Source organism: Chiloscyllium punctatum, chromosome 42 (genome assembly GCF_047496795.1).
Source record: "Chiloscyllium punctatum isolate Juve2018m chromosome 42, sChiPun1.3, whole genome shotgun sequence".
Taxonomy (NCBI): Eukaryota; Metazoa; Chordata; class Chondrichthyes; order Orectolobiformes; family Hemiscylliidae; genus Chiloscyllium; species Chiloscyllium punctatum.
In genome coordinates, this window is record NC_092780.1 from 21033512 (window position 1) to 21050072 (window position 16561).

The 16561-nt window shown below is 40.4% G+C and overlaps 1 protein-coding gene across 6 annotated transcripts in view; it reads right to left on the bottom strand.

Moving 5' to 3' along the window:
• Window positions 1-16561, bottom strand: part of acbd4 (acyl-CoA binding domain containing 4) — a 163563-nt gene that overhangs the window by 51477 nt on the left and 95525 nt on the right. For 5 of the 6 annotated variants that reach the window (XM_072561605.1, XM_072561606.1, XM_072561608.1 and 2 more), the window contains one exon: window positions 10674-10796. In XM_072561605.1, coding sequence (XP_072417706.1) covers window positions 10683-10796 — 114 coding nt within the window. In that variant the 3' untranslated portion in view covers window positions 10674-10682. Of the gene's footprint in view, window positions 1-824; window positions 1331-10673; window positions 10797-16561 lie in introns of those variants that run through there. The other variant, XM_072561607.1, reaches the window with a different exon arrangement.

The window sequence follows — 16561 nt, forward strand, 5'->3', positions numbered from 1 at the left end:
CTGGTTTGATACCTTATGCTCATATTACTCATGTATTCAAAGTTGCACTCCACATATTAATTGGATAAAACAATAGTTTAGGTTGGTAATAAATTGTTTTGGATTTTCAGACACGTACATGAAACACATTATTATGACAGGAAAAACAGTTCTTTATGATTTTATAAACCTCAAAATATAATTAAAAACAGTGCTGAGAAATTAATATTGTAAGATTTTATAAATCTTGTAAAATAAAAGAAACCACCAATAATTCAGTCATTCTTGTTCTAAAATTGCTAAAGTATCTAATCATTTGAGTCAAGCAATGTGGCAAGACAGTGCTAAAATTGAATTATTAGATACATATGAAGTAAACTATTTTGAATTGAAGAGTAAACTGTACTGCAAAATGAATGAGTATACAATAACAATTGATTATCAAATTTAAAGCTTTTGGCTCTTTGCCAATATATAGTTTCCTTTTCCAAACCTGGCCTAATACTAACTGGATATTGCTTTTAAGTACAGGACTATTAGACAACTTACTAATATATTTTAATTAGTGACAAGCAATTGATAATTGCTTGCACATGATACTGTTCTTTTAAAAGGTAGGTTAGGATGCTCTTAAAACAGCAAAGTTGCCTCACGCAGGCAATTCACACCAAGGTCATAAAATGGGCTTAAAAGAACTGGATAACTGAAATCAGTAAGACCTGAACTGACATGTTTCTATCTTTATTAGATTCAGAGTTTCACTATTTTTTAAAAGAGAATCAAAAGACACACACAGGTAAAATGTCTTCTCAGGGAAAATCATTGAAATGAATCTGTAGGCATGTAAAAGAGAAAGTTGGCACAGGTTCAGGACACAGAGGCCATGTCGAATCATTCTAATGGAAATTATTTTTGAAAAAAATAATCTTCACAATAAACAAAGAGGCAGGCACCTGATTTCAAATTAGACTTTTCAGAGACCTTTTGAAAACATTCACACTTGCAAACAGGGACAATGGAACCAAGGGGCAGGGTTGGAGCATTCAGCCTTTTCAGCCCGCTCCACTATTCAACCAGATCAAGGTCGATCATCTACTTCAATGGCACTTTCCCCATCTACCTTGTTATAATTAATACCTAGAAATCAATTGATCTCTGTCTTGAACATAATTAACAACTGAATCTCTAGGGTCCTCTGGTGTGGCTGATTCCAAACATTCAACACTCTCAGTGAAGAAATTCCTTCTCTTCTCAGTCCTAAATGGTGTACTCCTTATTCTGAAATGGTCTTCCCTGGTTCTAGGCTCTCCAGCCAGGGGGCCAGTCCTTCCAACATCGACCCTATCAATCCCTGTAAGAATTTTGCATATCTCAATTAGCTTATCACTTATTCCTCTAAATTCTATACACTACAGGGCCCAGTCTTCACAAACTCTCCTGACAATCTTGCCATCCCAGGTATCTGTCTGGTGAACTTCAACTACATTTTCTTGTAGCAAGTATATCCTTCCTTGGGGTGGCATGGTGGCTCAGTGGTTAGTACTGCTGTCTCACAGTGCCAGGGACCCGGGTTCAATTCCTGCCTCCAGCGACTGTCTGCGTGGGTTTACTCTGGATGCTCCAGTTTCCTCCCACAATCCAAAGATGTGCAGGTCAGGTGATTTGGTCACGCTTAATTGTCCATAGTGTTAGGTGCATTAGTAAGGGGTAAATAGTGGGTAGGGGAATGGGTCTGGGTGGGTTACTCTTCAGAGAGTTGGTGTGGACTTTGTTGGGCCAAGTGGCCTGTTTCCAAACTGTAGGGAATCTAACAAGATGACCAAAACTGAATAAAATGCTCCAAATGCATATGCAATTGGAGCAGGACATCTTCACCCATATTCAGATTGTTTAGCAATAAAACCATATTATTGCTTTCCTAATTGATGGCATTATCTGCAGACCAACGTTCAGTGACCGAGATTAGCTAGATATTTTTGGGCACTTGCACCCCCTCGTCTCTCACCATTACAGATGCACTCTAGCTTTCTACAAACTGAAAGAACTGCGGATACAGTAGATCAGAAACAAAAATAGAAATTGCTGGAAATGATGAGGAAGGGTCACTTGACCCGAAATGTCAACTCTGATTTCTCTCCACAAATGCTGTCAGACCTGCTGAGCATTTCCAGCAATTTCTATTTTCACTCCCTCTTTCCTTGCCAAAGTGGCAAAGTTCACACTTATTCACATTATATCCTGTCTTAAATGTTCTTGGTCACTCATTTAGCTGTCTAAATCCCCTTGAAGTTTCATTGCTTTTGTCTCAACTCCTATTCCCACCTCATTTTATGTCATTAGCAAAGTAGGCAATGCTACATCTGGTCCCCACATCCAAATAGTCAATGAACAAATTGCACCCAAACACTGATCCTTGCAACAGCTCGGACTCGTCATCCTGAGAATGGCCTCATTGGTTAACAGACGGAAACCAAAGTAGGAACAATGTCAGTGTATCACCCCAATGCCAAGTAATCTACTTTTGCTTCCAAATCTCCTGGTTTTGAACCTTACTGAAAGTCTTCTGAAAACAAAAATACACCACATGGACTGGTTTTCCTTAACTAATTTGCTTGCTATAACCTCAAAAAACTCCAAAGGATTGCCAAACAAGATTTTTCTTTCATCAATATTTACACTGTTTAATCTTCACATAATTTTCTAAGTATCCAGATTTCACATCCTTTGAAGTAGATTTCAACAATTTCCCTCCCAGCAAAGTTATAGAGTCATAGAGATGTACAGCATGGAAACAGACCCTTCGGTCCAACCCATCCATGCCGACCAGATATCCCAATCCAATCTAGTCCCACTTGCCAGCACCCGGCCCATATCCCTCCAAGCCTTTCCTATTCAGATACCCATCCAAATGCCTCTTAAATGTTGCAATTGTAGCAGCCTCCTCCACTTCCTCTGGCAGCTCATTCCATACATGTACCACCCTGTGTGTGAAAAAGTTGCTCCTTAGGTCTCTTTTATATCTTTCCCCTCTCACCCTAAATCTATACCCTCTAGTTCTGGACTTCCCGACCCTAGGAAAAAGACTTTGTCTATTTACCCTATCCATGCCCCTCATAATTTTGTAAACCTCTATAAGGTCACCCCTCAGCTTCTGACGGTCCAGGGAAAACAGCCCCAGCCTGTTCAGCCTCTCCTGAAAGCTCAAATCCTCCAACCCTGGCAACATCCTTGTCAATCTTCTCTGAACCCTTTTAAGTTTCACAGCATCTTTCCGATAGGAAGGAGACCAGAATTGCATGTAATATTCCAATAAGATTAACAAGTCTGTAGTTTCTTCTTTTCTTCCTCTTTCATTTCTGAAATAACAGGGTTACAGTTGCTGCATTTCAATCTGCAGAAACTATTTCAGAGTCTGTTCAATTTTGGAAGATGACCAATGTATTTTTTTTCTCTATTTACTACCACCTTATTCAAAATTCTAGAACGTGAATCATTAGATCCATGAGATTGACTAACTTTCAATCCTATTTATTTCCTCACGATAATTACTTTATTAATTCTCATTTCTATAAGTTCTTCATTTTTGTTAGTCTCCTGATTCGCTAGAATTTCCGATAGAAATTTTGCCTCTTCCTCTAAACTTTATTCATCCTATTTGTTTAGTTGCAATGTTAGTTCCTTATTCCTGGTTTCTATTGGAATGGGCTCAGGTGTGTCTTTTCTAATCTTTTCCTTTTAACACACTTGTGTTATCCTAAAACAGAGGTAGTTTTCTAATAGAAATGGATTCGTCTTGAGATTGGTTTTAAATGTGAATTAACAGATCATCTGTAACTTTGTTCACAGTAAGTTAAATGAAAAGCTGTTTTACAGTTTGAAGCACAATACCTTATAGCACAATGCAGTTCTTGTTAGTTCAGGAACAACTGTACATAATCTTGCATTGTCTTGAAGGATAAAACTTACATTGCAAAAACATCTAAGTTAATTACAGCATCCTGAGTCCTGTAGTCCATTAGAAGTGATATTCTGTTGCTAGAGATGTTTTATGGTAGATTGGAAACAGCTGGATTTATTTTTAAAAACAAAATCTATTTGAAAATGTGTCACAGAAATTTAAAATGCGATATATAGTGATACAATTCAAAATAATTCTATGTATGCACAGATCACTGGTGGTAATGGAAAATACATAATACTGTTACAGGTAGTGTGCTGTCATCTCTTCAAAAGAAATGAGAAAAATGTGAGAGTGCTTTTACAATGAGATAGTAAAGTATATGATTCTTGAATGTTTCATTAAAAACATTGTATTTTTCACACCGTTGCGACTAACGTTTAGTCAAATAAAGTTCTGCATGCAAAATGTGGGGAGGAAGCTACTTAACTTATGTACATTAAACAAATGAATATATGCAAATAATTTATATCTTTACATTATTTTTGCAAAACTATTTAGCATTTGCCCAAAAGTCTTGAATGCATACTTTTGCATCCAGACCCTTATTCGGAACCTTCCTCCAAAATTGAATGTGATATATTAAACAATAGAAGGACTGTGACACTTTATTTGAAATCTGTGGGAATAAACGAAACAAAGGAAATTTTAGAATGTATGGATGATGTGAAGGATTTGTGTAGGGATTGGAAAAGGAGTAGGAAAATAATGGGAAGGATGGAGAGACAGAACAGGAGGAAGATGATAGGCAGAATCAAGTGTAAGGAGATTGGAGTTTATGGGAAAAGAAATAGCGAGGGTTGCTTGGTGCATTTCCCACATACTGCCACCAGAACAACATGACATATAGTTGACATTGGCTGCCTTCACCGCTATATCACACTCCAAATAGAAAGAACAAGGCAGAACATTGCAAATGGTAGAAAGTGAACAGAAAGGCAGCAGAGATGAGTGAACGAAATACAAAAATACAGCAAATAGAAATCTAAAGTAGTGACGGCAGAGGGAATCTTTAACTAACTAAAATGCAGCAGAGGTAATTCTAGTGTGCATTTCTTGTCCATCAAATCTCTCTACCATACAAGGGCAATACGGAACTTACTGGCCTGATTTTCTGCAAATGACGCAGAGCCTCTCTGCCATTGTGAAAATGGCTCAAGAGACTCAAACATTGCGCAGCACCAACATTTTCGTGTGAATTGCAGCAGTCTCCAGACTGGAGAGATGCCACTCATGATGGCACCTGCCTATATAAAACAGCCCTTGGCTCCAAATTCATGTTCACGTTTCATTAGCTAAGTGCAGGGAACATGTTTGCTGATTAGACCTGGCAGGGACAGGTCTAAACTTTGTGAAGTTCCTTCATTGATAAGGTACCTTTTTGAATTTATTCCTGGGTCCACTTAGGGCAGGGTCAGATACCCTTGTTAAAAATAGATGTAAATGTGAGGAGGAAGTGCATAACCCCATTAATTGTCAAGCTCATTGGAACTGTAAACAGCAGCTGTTGAAACAAACTGAACAGAGCCATCAAAGTCAATTTTCAAGGGTTTAAAACTCCTGTCCTTTAAGTACTTGATAAAATCATCCAAAGTTTGAAGAAAAAAAAAGTCTTTGCCCTTTCACTTTGTCTGTTCACAAAAGCCTTCTGGTTATCATTACAGGATTAATGCTTTTTGATGGATTTCATCATATTCCATTATCCCAATGAAGTGCACCTCGCAGTTCAGTTTGACAGTTTCAGGTGGTTATAAACCCTTTGAAATATGACTGTGAATTCTTTTATTCAATAATGGATTAAAATAAGTTAATTGTTGTGAACTGACTTTTAGAGTTTTTAATTTAAAAAAATCAAATTCTTCATTAGACACTTCTTTATTTGCTCATGGAATGAGTGAGTCGCTCACTGGCCAGCATTTATTGCCTGTCTCAAGTTGCTTTGGAAAGGTGATGTGATGAGCCACCTTTTTGAACTTCAGCAGTTCATGTGCTGTTGATAGACCAACAAAGTTGTTAGGGAGGGAATTTCAGGATTTTGACTCAATGACATTTGAGAACTTTATTCCAACACATCATCATGAGTCTTGAGGTCTGCCCACGATGGATATTGGGTGAGCTACCATCATAAGTGTAACGGGGAAGGGTGAGCAGCATGCATTACAGAACCAAGTTTATATTAGGAATATAAAGAGTCATGAGGACATGAGGAGTGAGGACGTCCCCTTCAGAGGGTGAAGATGCAAAGGTAGAGATAACTCTGGGTATCAAGAATTTATGCTAGGAGGGAAGACATTAAGCTTGCTCTTTCTTTTAAAAGATTTTGATCAAAATGTAACTTGCCTGACTATTACCTAAATGAATTACCAAAACTGATCTAGGCAAGCTGTTCACAGTGGTGATGCATCTGAATATTAATACCAACTGAGAAGAATACAAGCCATAACAATATAACGTGAAAAACAGCATCAAATTAATTATCAAAATGATCATTGAAACAGAGAAAGGAGAGGGGCCAGATTTATGGATTTGGGTTCGTGGATTGGGGTGTGAACAAAACTGACCATCATGGACAACATGGCCTTTCCTCTTATCCTTAACATTTTAGGTATGTATAACAGGGACCAATACATGACCAATACACCTCACGACCCCAATTGGCAATGGTTAAACAGGAAGTAGGCACATTCACAGCAGGTTGGAGTCAAGTTTCACCACTTAACGTCCCAATTTCCAACACACTCATCACCATTTTGTCAATATGTTGGGGAGCAGAGAGGGAGTTTAAGATCTACCACAAAACAAAATAGATACAGTGAACGTTACCAGTTGTCTTGTTTTCCTATTTTGGGTACTAGCACAGCCTCTAATAGCTAATGTAATGTCTTGATAAGTGATAAATGTCTTTCATTTACTGTGAAGGTTATGATTTAATGTAAAACAAATATGAACGAATGACCTCGAGACAACAACATTGCCATATTTATCTTTATAGCCCGTTCCACAAAAAAGTCGTGATCTCACTCGGATTTATTAGTGGCTAACAATACAGCCGATAATGTCAAATTTATTAAGCGTTTGTGTGTGTATCAGTCTGGAGGGAGAAAATATTAATTTCCGTCCATCAAAATCTCGTATAGCAGAATTGAAGATGCATGCAAAAATATTAAAAATATATAGTGCGCTGATCCCCTTATCCAAAAGTGTAAAACTGCACAAATCATTGATAGCTTACATTGAACACAACACTGAGTTCAAGGATGCATGTACAACAAATACAAAACACTTCAGGAGAATTCTCACTTTATGATCAGGGAGGCAGCTGAGGCTGGCAAGTGACCTCTCCAGTAGCTCTGTTGTTTGTGCTGAATTATTAATCATTAACCATGCAGTTTTATTCATTGGTTGATCATTTAGCAGTTTAAAGGTACTTGACGAATACAATAGGAAAATTACAAAACAAAAACCACAGAATTGGTGAACATGTTATGTAGCAGTAAGAAAGAAATTCAAACTAGAATTTACAAAGTTCCTCTCATTTCCTGTAGAAGTGATCTAAAAAAATGGCCACGTAGTGAGGCACGTACAATTACAACATTCAAAAGACATCTGGAGATGACATTTGGATTGGAAAAGTATAGAGGGCTATGGACAAATGCAGGCAAATGGGACTAATACAGTTTTAAAAAATTGGGTCAGCATGAATGAGTTGGGTCAAAGGGTCTGCTTCTGTCCTGTATGACTATACCAACAAAGCAGTCTGAAGTACAATCACTGTTACATCGGGATCTTAATATAACACTCCAGAGGATCAAGCACTTAGTGCAGATTGACACTCCATTGCAGAACTGAGGGAGTGCTGAAAAAAGTACTCCTTTTGGATAAGTCTTTAAATAAAGGTCTTATCTGCTTAATTGTGTGACCATAAAAGATCTCTTGGCTCTCAAAGCAGGGGAGTTCTATCTGGTGTCCTGGCCAAAGTTTAAGTCAGAAAAAAAATGTGGCCATAGCACACTGCTGCCTGTGTTGCTTGCTATACACATATTGTTTGCTATATCTCCTACATTACAATAGTGACTACATTTCAAATTTACTTTATTGGCTGTGTAGTGTTTTAGATGTTCCATGGTCATGAAAGTGCTACACAAAATGAAACATTTTCTTTTTAAATACCTCATCCAAATGATGACACCATGACAATGTGGCACTCATGCAACATTGCAGTAAAGTGTCACTCGAAAGTAAGAGCTCAAATCCAGTAGCATCAATTAAATCCACAGTCGTTTCACTCAGAAGCCAAAGTTCCATTAATTGAATTAGAATTCTAGAATTTTGCCTTAATTTCAAATGCTAGTGCTCTAGTGAGCTTTGGTAATATTTCCTGTGAAGTGCAAATCTCTCAGAACCAGCGTTTGCTGATTTAAGTTAGGTTTATTGTGACAGCCCAAGTTGGGAAAGGGGGTCAAAGCATCCAATGAGCTTGGCAGCTGCCAGGCGCTTAACAATAACTGCTAGGATTTTGAGAGCTTGTCCTATGACCATGAAGCCAGGAGACTGTTCATTTCAAGCTGTGGGTTTTATTTGGAGCTGTGTGTGCGTGCATGTCTGCGTGTGCAGAAGGTGGTTTATGTGAGGAGGATCTTCTGGAGTTCCTTATGAGAAACTTTCTTCTATTTAATGGCAAGATTTGATCTGGATCACTGTTGAGACCACTTTTAGATTACTGTATTCAATTCTGGTCACCCTTCCTTATGAAGGAGAAAGCGAGGACTGCAGATGCTGGATATCAGAGTCGAAAAGTGTGGTACTGGAAAAGCAAAGCAGGTCAGGGAGCATTCGTGGTTGAGGAGAATCGACATTTCAGCCATTAGCCCTTCATCATTCTCCTGCTCCTCAGATGCTGCCTGATGTTGTGCTTTTTCAGGACCACACTTTACACTTCTATAGGAATGATGTTATTATACTTGAGAGGATGCAGGAAAGATTTACAAGGATGTCACTGGCTTTAGAAGTTTTGCATTATAGGGAGAGGCTGTATATGCTGGAATTTTTCTCCCCCAGAGCAGAGGCTGAGGGGTGACCTTACAGAGGTTTACAAAATCATGAGGGGCATGGATAGGGTGAATAGTCAAGATCTTTCTTCCCCCACCCAGAGTGGGGGAGTCCAAAACCAGAGGGCATCGGTTTATGGTGGAGGAGCAAGATTTAATAAGGATCCGAGAGTAACTTTTTTTCAGGGAGGGTGGTGCATGTATGGAATCAACTGCCAGAGGAACTTGTGGTGGCTGGTCCAATTATAACCTTTACACATGCTGGCAAATGGGACTAGGTCAGATTGGGATGTTTGGTTGGCGTGGGTGAGTTGAACTGGAGGGTCTGTTTCAGTGCTGTATCACTCCATTATGGCGAGAGGGGCTCTTGCTAAACAAGTCAATGTGCGATGCAGCCAATTTCCACGATTGGGTCCTTAGCACAATCCCTTAGAGTCATAGAGATGTATAGCATGGACGCACAAGCGGACATGAGATATCTTCACTAAAAGGACTTCGCCATGTTACATTTCTTTGGCATGATCAGGACAATTTTGATATAAATTGGATCAAATTTCCAGACATGTAAATAATGACAAATATTTAAAAGATTCTCCAATCCACTGAAATATGGCGTGAATGATAATATGCACATTCCCCACCTCACCCTGAAGCAAAGGCATTTGCTTCAACGTGCTTTTTGAAAAATACAACATTTTATTAAAAAGCTGTGGCCACAGTTAAATCAAGCAGCTCCTCAGTTCACTACCATTCCTACATAGATCTGAGTAAGGCATCAAAATGCTTACAAATTCCACAATGCCATCCATATTTCATCATATTTCTCACGCTCCATCTCTGTTCACAACTGTTAAACACTGAAAGGAAACTACAACATTCACAGCTGGCTCCAAAGTAAATTACTGCCAGAAATAAGTATAAAAAGCTTCCAAAAAAGTGACAACACAATCTTCGTTTGTAACTTTATCGGAGCCTGTTTGTCTTTGCACATGTAATAAGAGCTATCCAAAACACATGATGGAATGGGGATTGGGGTATGCGTAGGGAAGCTTTAGGAGTTGCTTAGCATTAATGTTTAATGTTTAAGGACCCAATCGTGGAAATTGGCTGCATCGCACATTGACTTGATAGGGCAAAAACTAACTGAAGTTCTCTCCCCACCCCCCCCCCACCAAAAAAAAGCAGCAAATTCACTGCCCTACTGCAAAGAAATACATCACTTCACAAAATCTCTAAATCCCTTAAACTGCTGAGTAATTTGAGCTTTATTGTGTTTATTTCCATTTGGAGCTGTCAGAGCCACATGGGTGTGACTAAGACCGTGGCTGGAATCTGGCAAAAACAGCCTGAAGTGTTATAACATGGCTGAGGCAGACTGATGGCTATAAACAAACAGTCTCTCAGCTATTAAAAAGGATTGATGCCCAAGTTTTTTTTGAGTTATTTTGGGAAAGATCTTTTGATTAAAATAAAACAAGTGTGCAGCATTAATATTTCCACTTGCTTTCTCTTCTGTGGCTGCAAATTTCCAGAAAAAGTAACAGTGATTTCAGGCATTTTAGGGTACATCTAATGTGTTGTATGAACTGCCACTTCCTAAAAATATGACATTATAGGACAATACAATATATACACACGGATCAAATTAAGTTAAAGAAGCTGATTCCCAAAAGGGAATGAACACTCACCACAGATGTTCAACTCCTTCTTTTGCGAAGAAAAACATGCACTATCCACTGAGCAATGAAAGGCCACACAATTAGAAACAGCCATGTACGTCCGGATGGACCAACCAGCCACCTGGAAATTCTCTGAGAGACATAACAGAGTCATTCTTATTCATGCAATAGGTCAGCTCTGACAAATGATTTTTTTAAAAGTAGTTGCAATGTTCATTAAATTGCAATCAAATGAATTTGTAAGTAAACAGCACAAACTAATAGTGGAAAAGAGAACAGTCCCAAACATACACCAAGGAGACTAGGCACACGGATTGGATGGGCTGTTGTTAATAGGAAGAGATCACAGTACTATTTTATTGTGATAACTTTGCATAAAATATAAGCAGAAGAATAAGAGAAAAGCTATAATTGATATCTGAACTTCAGGGTTTGAAAGGACAGATTGTACAAATTAGGCCTGTTTTCTCTAGAATTCAGATGGTTAATGAGTGATCTGATCAAAGTTTTCAAGATATTAACAGGAAAAGGCAGGGATGATAAACTATTTCCATTGTTTGGGGATTCTAGAACTAGGAGGAATAGATGGAGAACTGGAACCAGACCGTTTAGGAGAGATGATACCAAGCCCTTCTACACATAGAGTGGGAGATATTTAGAACTCTCTTCCACAAATGGCAGTGGATGCAGGATCCCTTGGTAGTTTTAAATCTGAGGCAGATAATTTTTTTGTTAAGCGAAGGTGTTAACGGATATCGGCCAAAGGCAAGTATATTGTGTCAGGCCACAGGTCAACTACAATCTCACTGAATGGTGGAACAGATTTAAGGGGCTGAATGGCCTCCTCCTGTTCCTATGCTGAGGAACAAGAGAGTCAAGCTTCTGAAGTAGAGCTTCTCAGCCACTACTTTCTCAGTCATTGAAGGTAACCAACATTAAACTCACTTGCCATTGTAAATGAAGTTCAGGTGCCACTCACTAAGCCAATGGTGAAGTTTATATTGCCACAATAGCTTCATTAGGATTAACTCATGGAAATATAGTATTCAAATTAAATAGAGTTTGCAGTGCAGGTTTAAATTTTGAGAACTGCACAATAGACTTCCTCTCCGACCTATCACCTTCACTGCCAACTTCATTGTCTAGATTAGAGTGGTGCTGGAAAAGCACAGCATGTCAGGCAGCATCAGAGGAGCAGGAAAATCGACGTTTCAGGCAAAAGCCCTTCATCAGGAATGCCAACTTCATTGACTTATTGCATTCCCAGCTACCTTCTCCACCCCCTCCCCCCCAACCCCATCCCTCTCCCATTTACCTTTCAGCCCCCTTGGGCCACCCCCTCATTGATGAAGAGCTTATGCTCAAAACATCGATTTTCCTGCTTCTCAGATGCTGCCTGACCGGCTGTGTTTTCCAGCACTACACTCTTCGACTCAGATTATAAAGTTAGAATCTAATCATTGCCATGAGTCAAGGGCGCCAAAGCTCAAGCTGTCATTGAGCATCATCTGAATGTCCTAACTTGAATGTCGCCTTGCAAAGCATTTCCCACCCTCATCATCTGCAATTTATGAGCAAATTTTGTTTGCTTTTGAGTTAGATAATCATTCTATTTCACATTGAAGATCAATACATCGGGCTTTTGCCTGAAACGTCAATTTTCCTGCTCCTCAGATGCTGCCTGACCTGCTGTACTTTTCCAGCATCTAGACTCAATACATCAAAGCTGTATGAAGCAAGGAAATATGGATATGTTACAAATCAGCAAAGCTTTTCATGCACAACAACCAAGTGTGCTCAGAGAGAGCACAAGATATACTGCTACTGTCAATAATAGCACAAAAAAGCAGAAATAATTTTTTTTGCTCTTTTGTACTTTCTGATATTCTGCATTAGTATGTTGTGCTTTATGTGATACATTAGAGCACAACAATTCAGAGCAAGGGTAGATCATCTGGCTTGTCAAGATAACTCCACTATTCGTTACATTTATGCTTCATCTTATGTCTTCAATTTCCTGTCCGCTCCCCCATTTCTAAATTTCTGACAGATCAAAAATCTATTCAAGTCGATCTTGAATATATTCAAAGACGAAACGTCCATAAACATCAGGGACAAGAATTCCAAAGATTCACACCCCTCTGAATGAAGAAATTTCTCTTCAACAGAGTCTTAAATGTTGGGTTCCTAGTTCTGAGGTTATGGTCCTCTATCTTAGAGTACACCGCCAGAGGGAAAACAACTTCTGTGCCAATTTTAATAAAACCTAGACAACTGAGAGAAACTCAGTTTCAACAGTCAGATAGGTGTAAAGACAATTTTAATGGGTTTCTTGATATTTCAGTGGGTATCTGCACCAAGTCCCATGGCAATGTGCTGTAGTGACCAGCAATGTCTCAGGATTTAACCTAGGTAAATGCTAAGTTAGATCATCTCAACCAAAGTGGTGAGAAACTACCGGCCTTTAGACATAATCAGAGATCTTGCTGCTGACCATTATCCAGTGACGGAATGACCATGGATTGAATTTCATTAGAAATCGACTAAGCAATAATTTTGTCAAGTTTCATAGAACAGTACAGGCCCTTTGGCCCTCGATGTTGGACTGGCCTTTTATCCGACTCTAAGATCAGACTAACCTACACACCCTTAATTGTACTATCTTCCTTGTGCCTATCCAACAGTTGCTTAAAAGTCCCAACTGTATCGGAGGGTTTTCTCTTTGTAAGAGTTTGAGAGATTTCTCTTGCTATCCTTTAAAGATCACCTCATCACCCATGCACTGCACTCCTCTGACGTCCACTCATCATATCCTCCCTCTTGTCACAGGTGAACACTTGCCACTGGTAGGATTTCCTGGATTCCCAGCACTGGCATACCTTTGAAGCCCAGCTGTGTACCAGGTCCAGTGTGGCAGTCTGCAGCTGCCATTTACTGGAAAGCAACCAAAATAAAAAAAGTATCTCAGGTGTTTAATTTTACTTTATTGCAACAATACGCATATATTTGTACATCTAGTTGCACTGAAGAACCAAGGAACCTTAGACTCATCCCAGCAACAGCAAAAACAAACAAACAAACAAACAAACAAAAAGCTGCAGTTGCCTCTGGGAATAGACCTAGACTGTCTGCTTCTTGAACAGCAACACAGTAATAGTCAATGTGTGGTCACTGCACCCAACTCTCAGATACTCGGTAAGGTTGTCAATTAAGTCCTGTCTGGCTTGTTTCTCCAGACACTGTACCAGAAGGTGATGCTCCTCCTGTTCAATATTATCTTCATCCTTGGAAGACCATTGCTGCTCTTCCAGGTCTTCAGAATCCATTACATCCTCTCTGCCTGCTCCGTTGTGTACAGCAAAGCATGCAAGCATCATGGGGTATATTCTGACTGAAATGTATTATAAGGCTCCTTCCCCAGACTGATCCAAATATTAGATCATCTGTACAAAGCTTACTGGCTGCTCCAGGATGACCCCGGTTGAAGAATCAGCCACTTTGTATTTACATTCAGTCTCTGCCAGGGAGTTGTTTAACAGAGTCATCAGCCATGGCCACACAGGGTAGAAACCAGCCTTGTAAGTGCATCAAGCCCTTGAAATGAAGCAGGACCCTGGAATGCTCAAGGATGAAGGTATTGAGGCAGCTCCCAGGTGTACAAGGCACAGACCTCCAAAACGTGGCACGAATGATCACAGATGTCTTACAATTTGATGGAATGCAACACTCTTATATTACAGTTATAGTCATAGACCTGTACAGCATGGAAACAGACCCTTTGGTCCAACTCATCCATGCTCACCAGCTATCCAACCCTGGCAACATCCTTGTAAATTTTTTCTAAACCGTTTCAAGTTTCACAACATCATTCCTATAGCAGGGAGACCAGAATTGATGAAGTCAGTTGCATTAGGATACGCCCCTCTCAATATGTCTCAGTGCACACAGCCTAGATCGCCCTGCACCTGGGGGAGGCCAGCAATGTTACCAAAGCTACACTCCCCCATCCCCCACTAATCCCAGGCTGCTGCACTGACTTCATCACACAGAAAGGAGATACAGCAAAGTGATCTGGCATCAATTATACCGATGCGTTTGTAGATCGAGGACTGAGAAACCCCACACAGGTCGTCGGTGGGTCCTTGGAAACTGCCAGTTGTCTCAAGGTTTAATGCAGTTGTCATTTTGACAACCACCAGGATAGGATGGTCTCTCACTCCTTCATTTTGCAAGTCCTGCTCCAGCAGTTGACAGAGTCTGCGACCGTGTCCTGGGATATCCTCTATCTGCGGCAATACTGCACCATGCTTACCCAGAGGAAAGTGTCACTGAGAATGAGAGAGTCTTGGCCTCCTTTATTTTTGGCACACACGGAGGTGACTTGCAGCTGTAACCCCTTCACATGGATGCTGCTCAGCAGTTGCTGCTCCTGGGCTTGCCGGCGCTACATCTGACCTTCCTCAATTTCCCTGTGTCTTTGTTGTATCACTGCTACAGTAATAATAGCCTTTGTTTCTGTGGCTGGATCCACCAGTCACACTTCTAATGACTGTGGCTGAGAAACAGATCAGATCCACAGTCATGTGAACAGTCAGTCAACATTCACATCACTCACTAATGACCATTTAGCCCAGTCCTCCATACAATAGGACATGGACGTGAGACATAGGACCTTATTCTGATTAATGCAGCAGAAACTCTGTCATGTTACGAGAGTGGCAGATTGTAAATATTGTCTTAGAGTACTCATAACATATCCTCACACCCCCTCCCCCAAAATACAAGGCAGGCAGCATTGTATGTAAGAGCACGCTACCAATTCTTGCATTTCAAGGTGACGGCAAATCAGCTGTATGCTTGAGTAGCCTGAGAGATCTTGGATTGTCTTTGTGAATTGTGGATCACAGATGTCCTGATAATGCTGCCTTTGATTACTGCTGCTTCAAAGAGACGACCATGACCAACGTGTAACGATTAATGACATGGTCAGGCTTGTTTGTGATCAGGATTTGCACTCCCCATGGTTCTCAACACTGCATGAATTTCATGATGCTATGATTATAGATTACTTTAACCTGTACTGTGAAAGGATCTGATTAATGCAATCGCTTACTCTGCCCAGTCCAGGTGTGGTAGCCATTTCCATTTACAAGCAACATGAGTAAGGAAGGCGACACTTGGCACAGAGTCTCAGTTTGGTCATGACCCCCGGCCTTCCAAGTTCTTTTCTTCCTGGCATCCTCTCGTTGAGCACATCAGTACTGACCTTCCAAATGTTCCCACACACACCGCTGTGAATTAAAAATTCATCTCTTACCACCAACCTTGAGCTCTGGCCCTACAACTTAGTTGTGTCGAACATCATGGTGCACTGTCTCCTTGGGAAGGTCAGATTGCTGGTGATTACCAATGACTCTATCTCCCAACTTCCACTGCACTACCTTCCCTTTTCCCCCAACCCCTCCTCTGCTAAATGTTGAGTCTCCCCTGCCACAATTATTGTCTCTTCTGCATCCCAGCACCCACATGCCAGAATTGAATTCTCCCACTTTGACAGTGGTCCTTAACAGCCTCCCTTAACTTTCATTGAGCTGACCCCAGGACAATGCCAACCTCACTGACTGCCTTGAACAGACTGCCCTAACTGACCATTGACTGGACTGCAGACTGACCTCGTGCAGCTCTGATTTACCATGACTCCCCAGACAAGTTTCACTGGAACCTGCAGGATTGACTGTGGCCCACCCCTTGGACTGTAATGATTGGAACCATTAACCCTGACTGCCCCAAGCAACCAATTAACTGTGCCCAAGCTCCTTGGCTGATAATGGACACTGCTGGGACCATTGACCGAAGGGTGTCCTCCCTTGGCCTGACTGAAGACCACTCTCCTTACA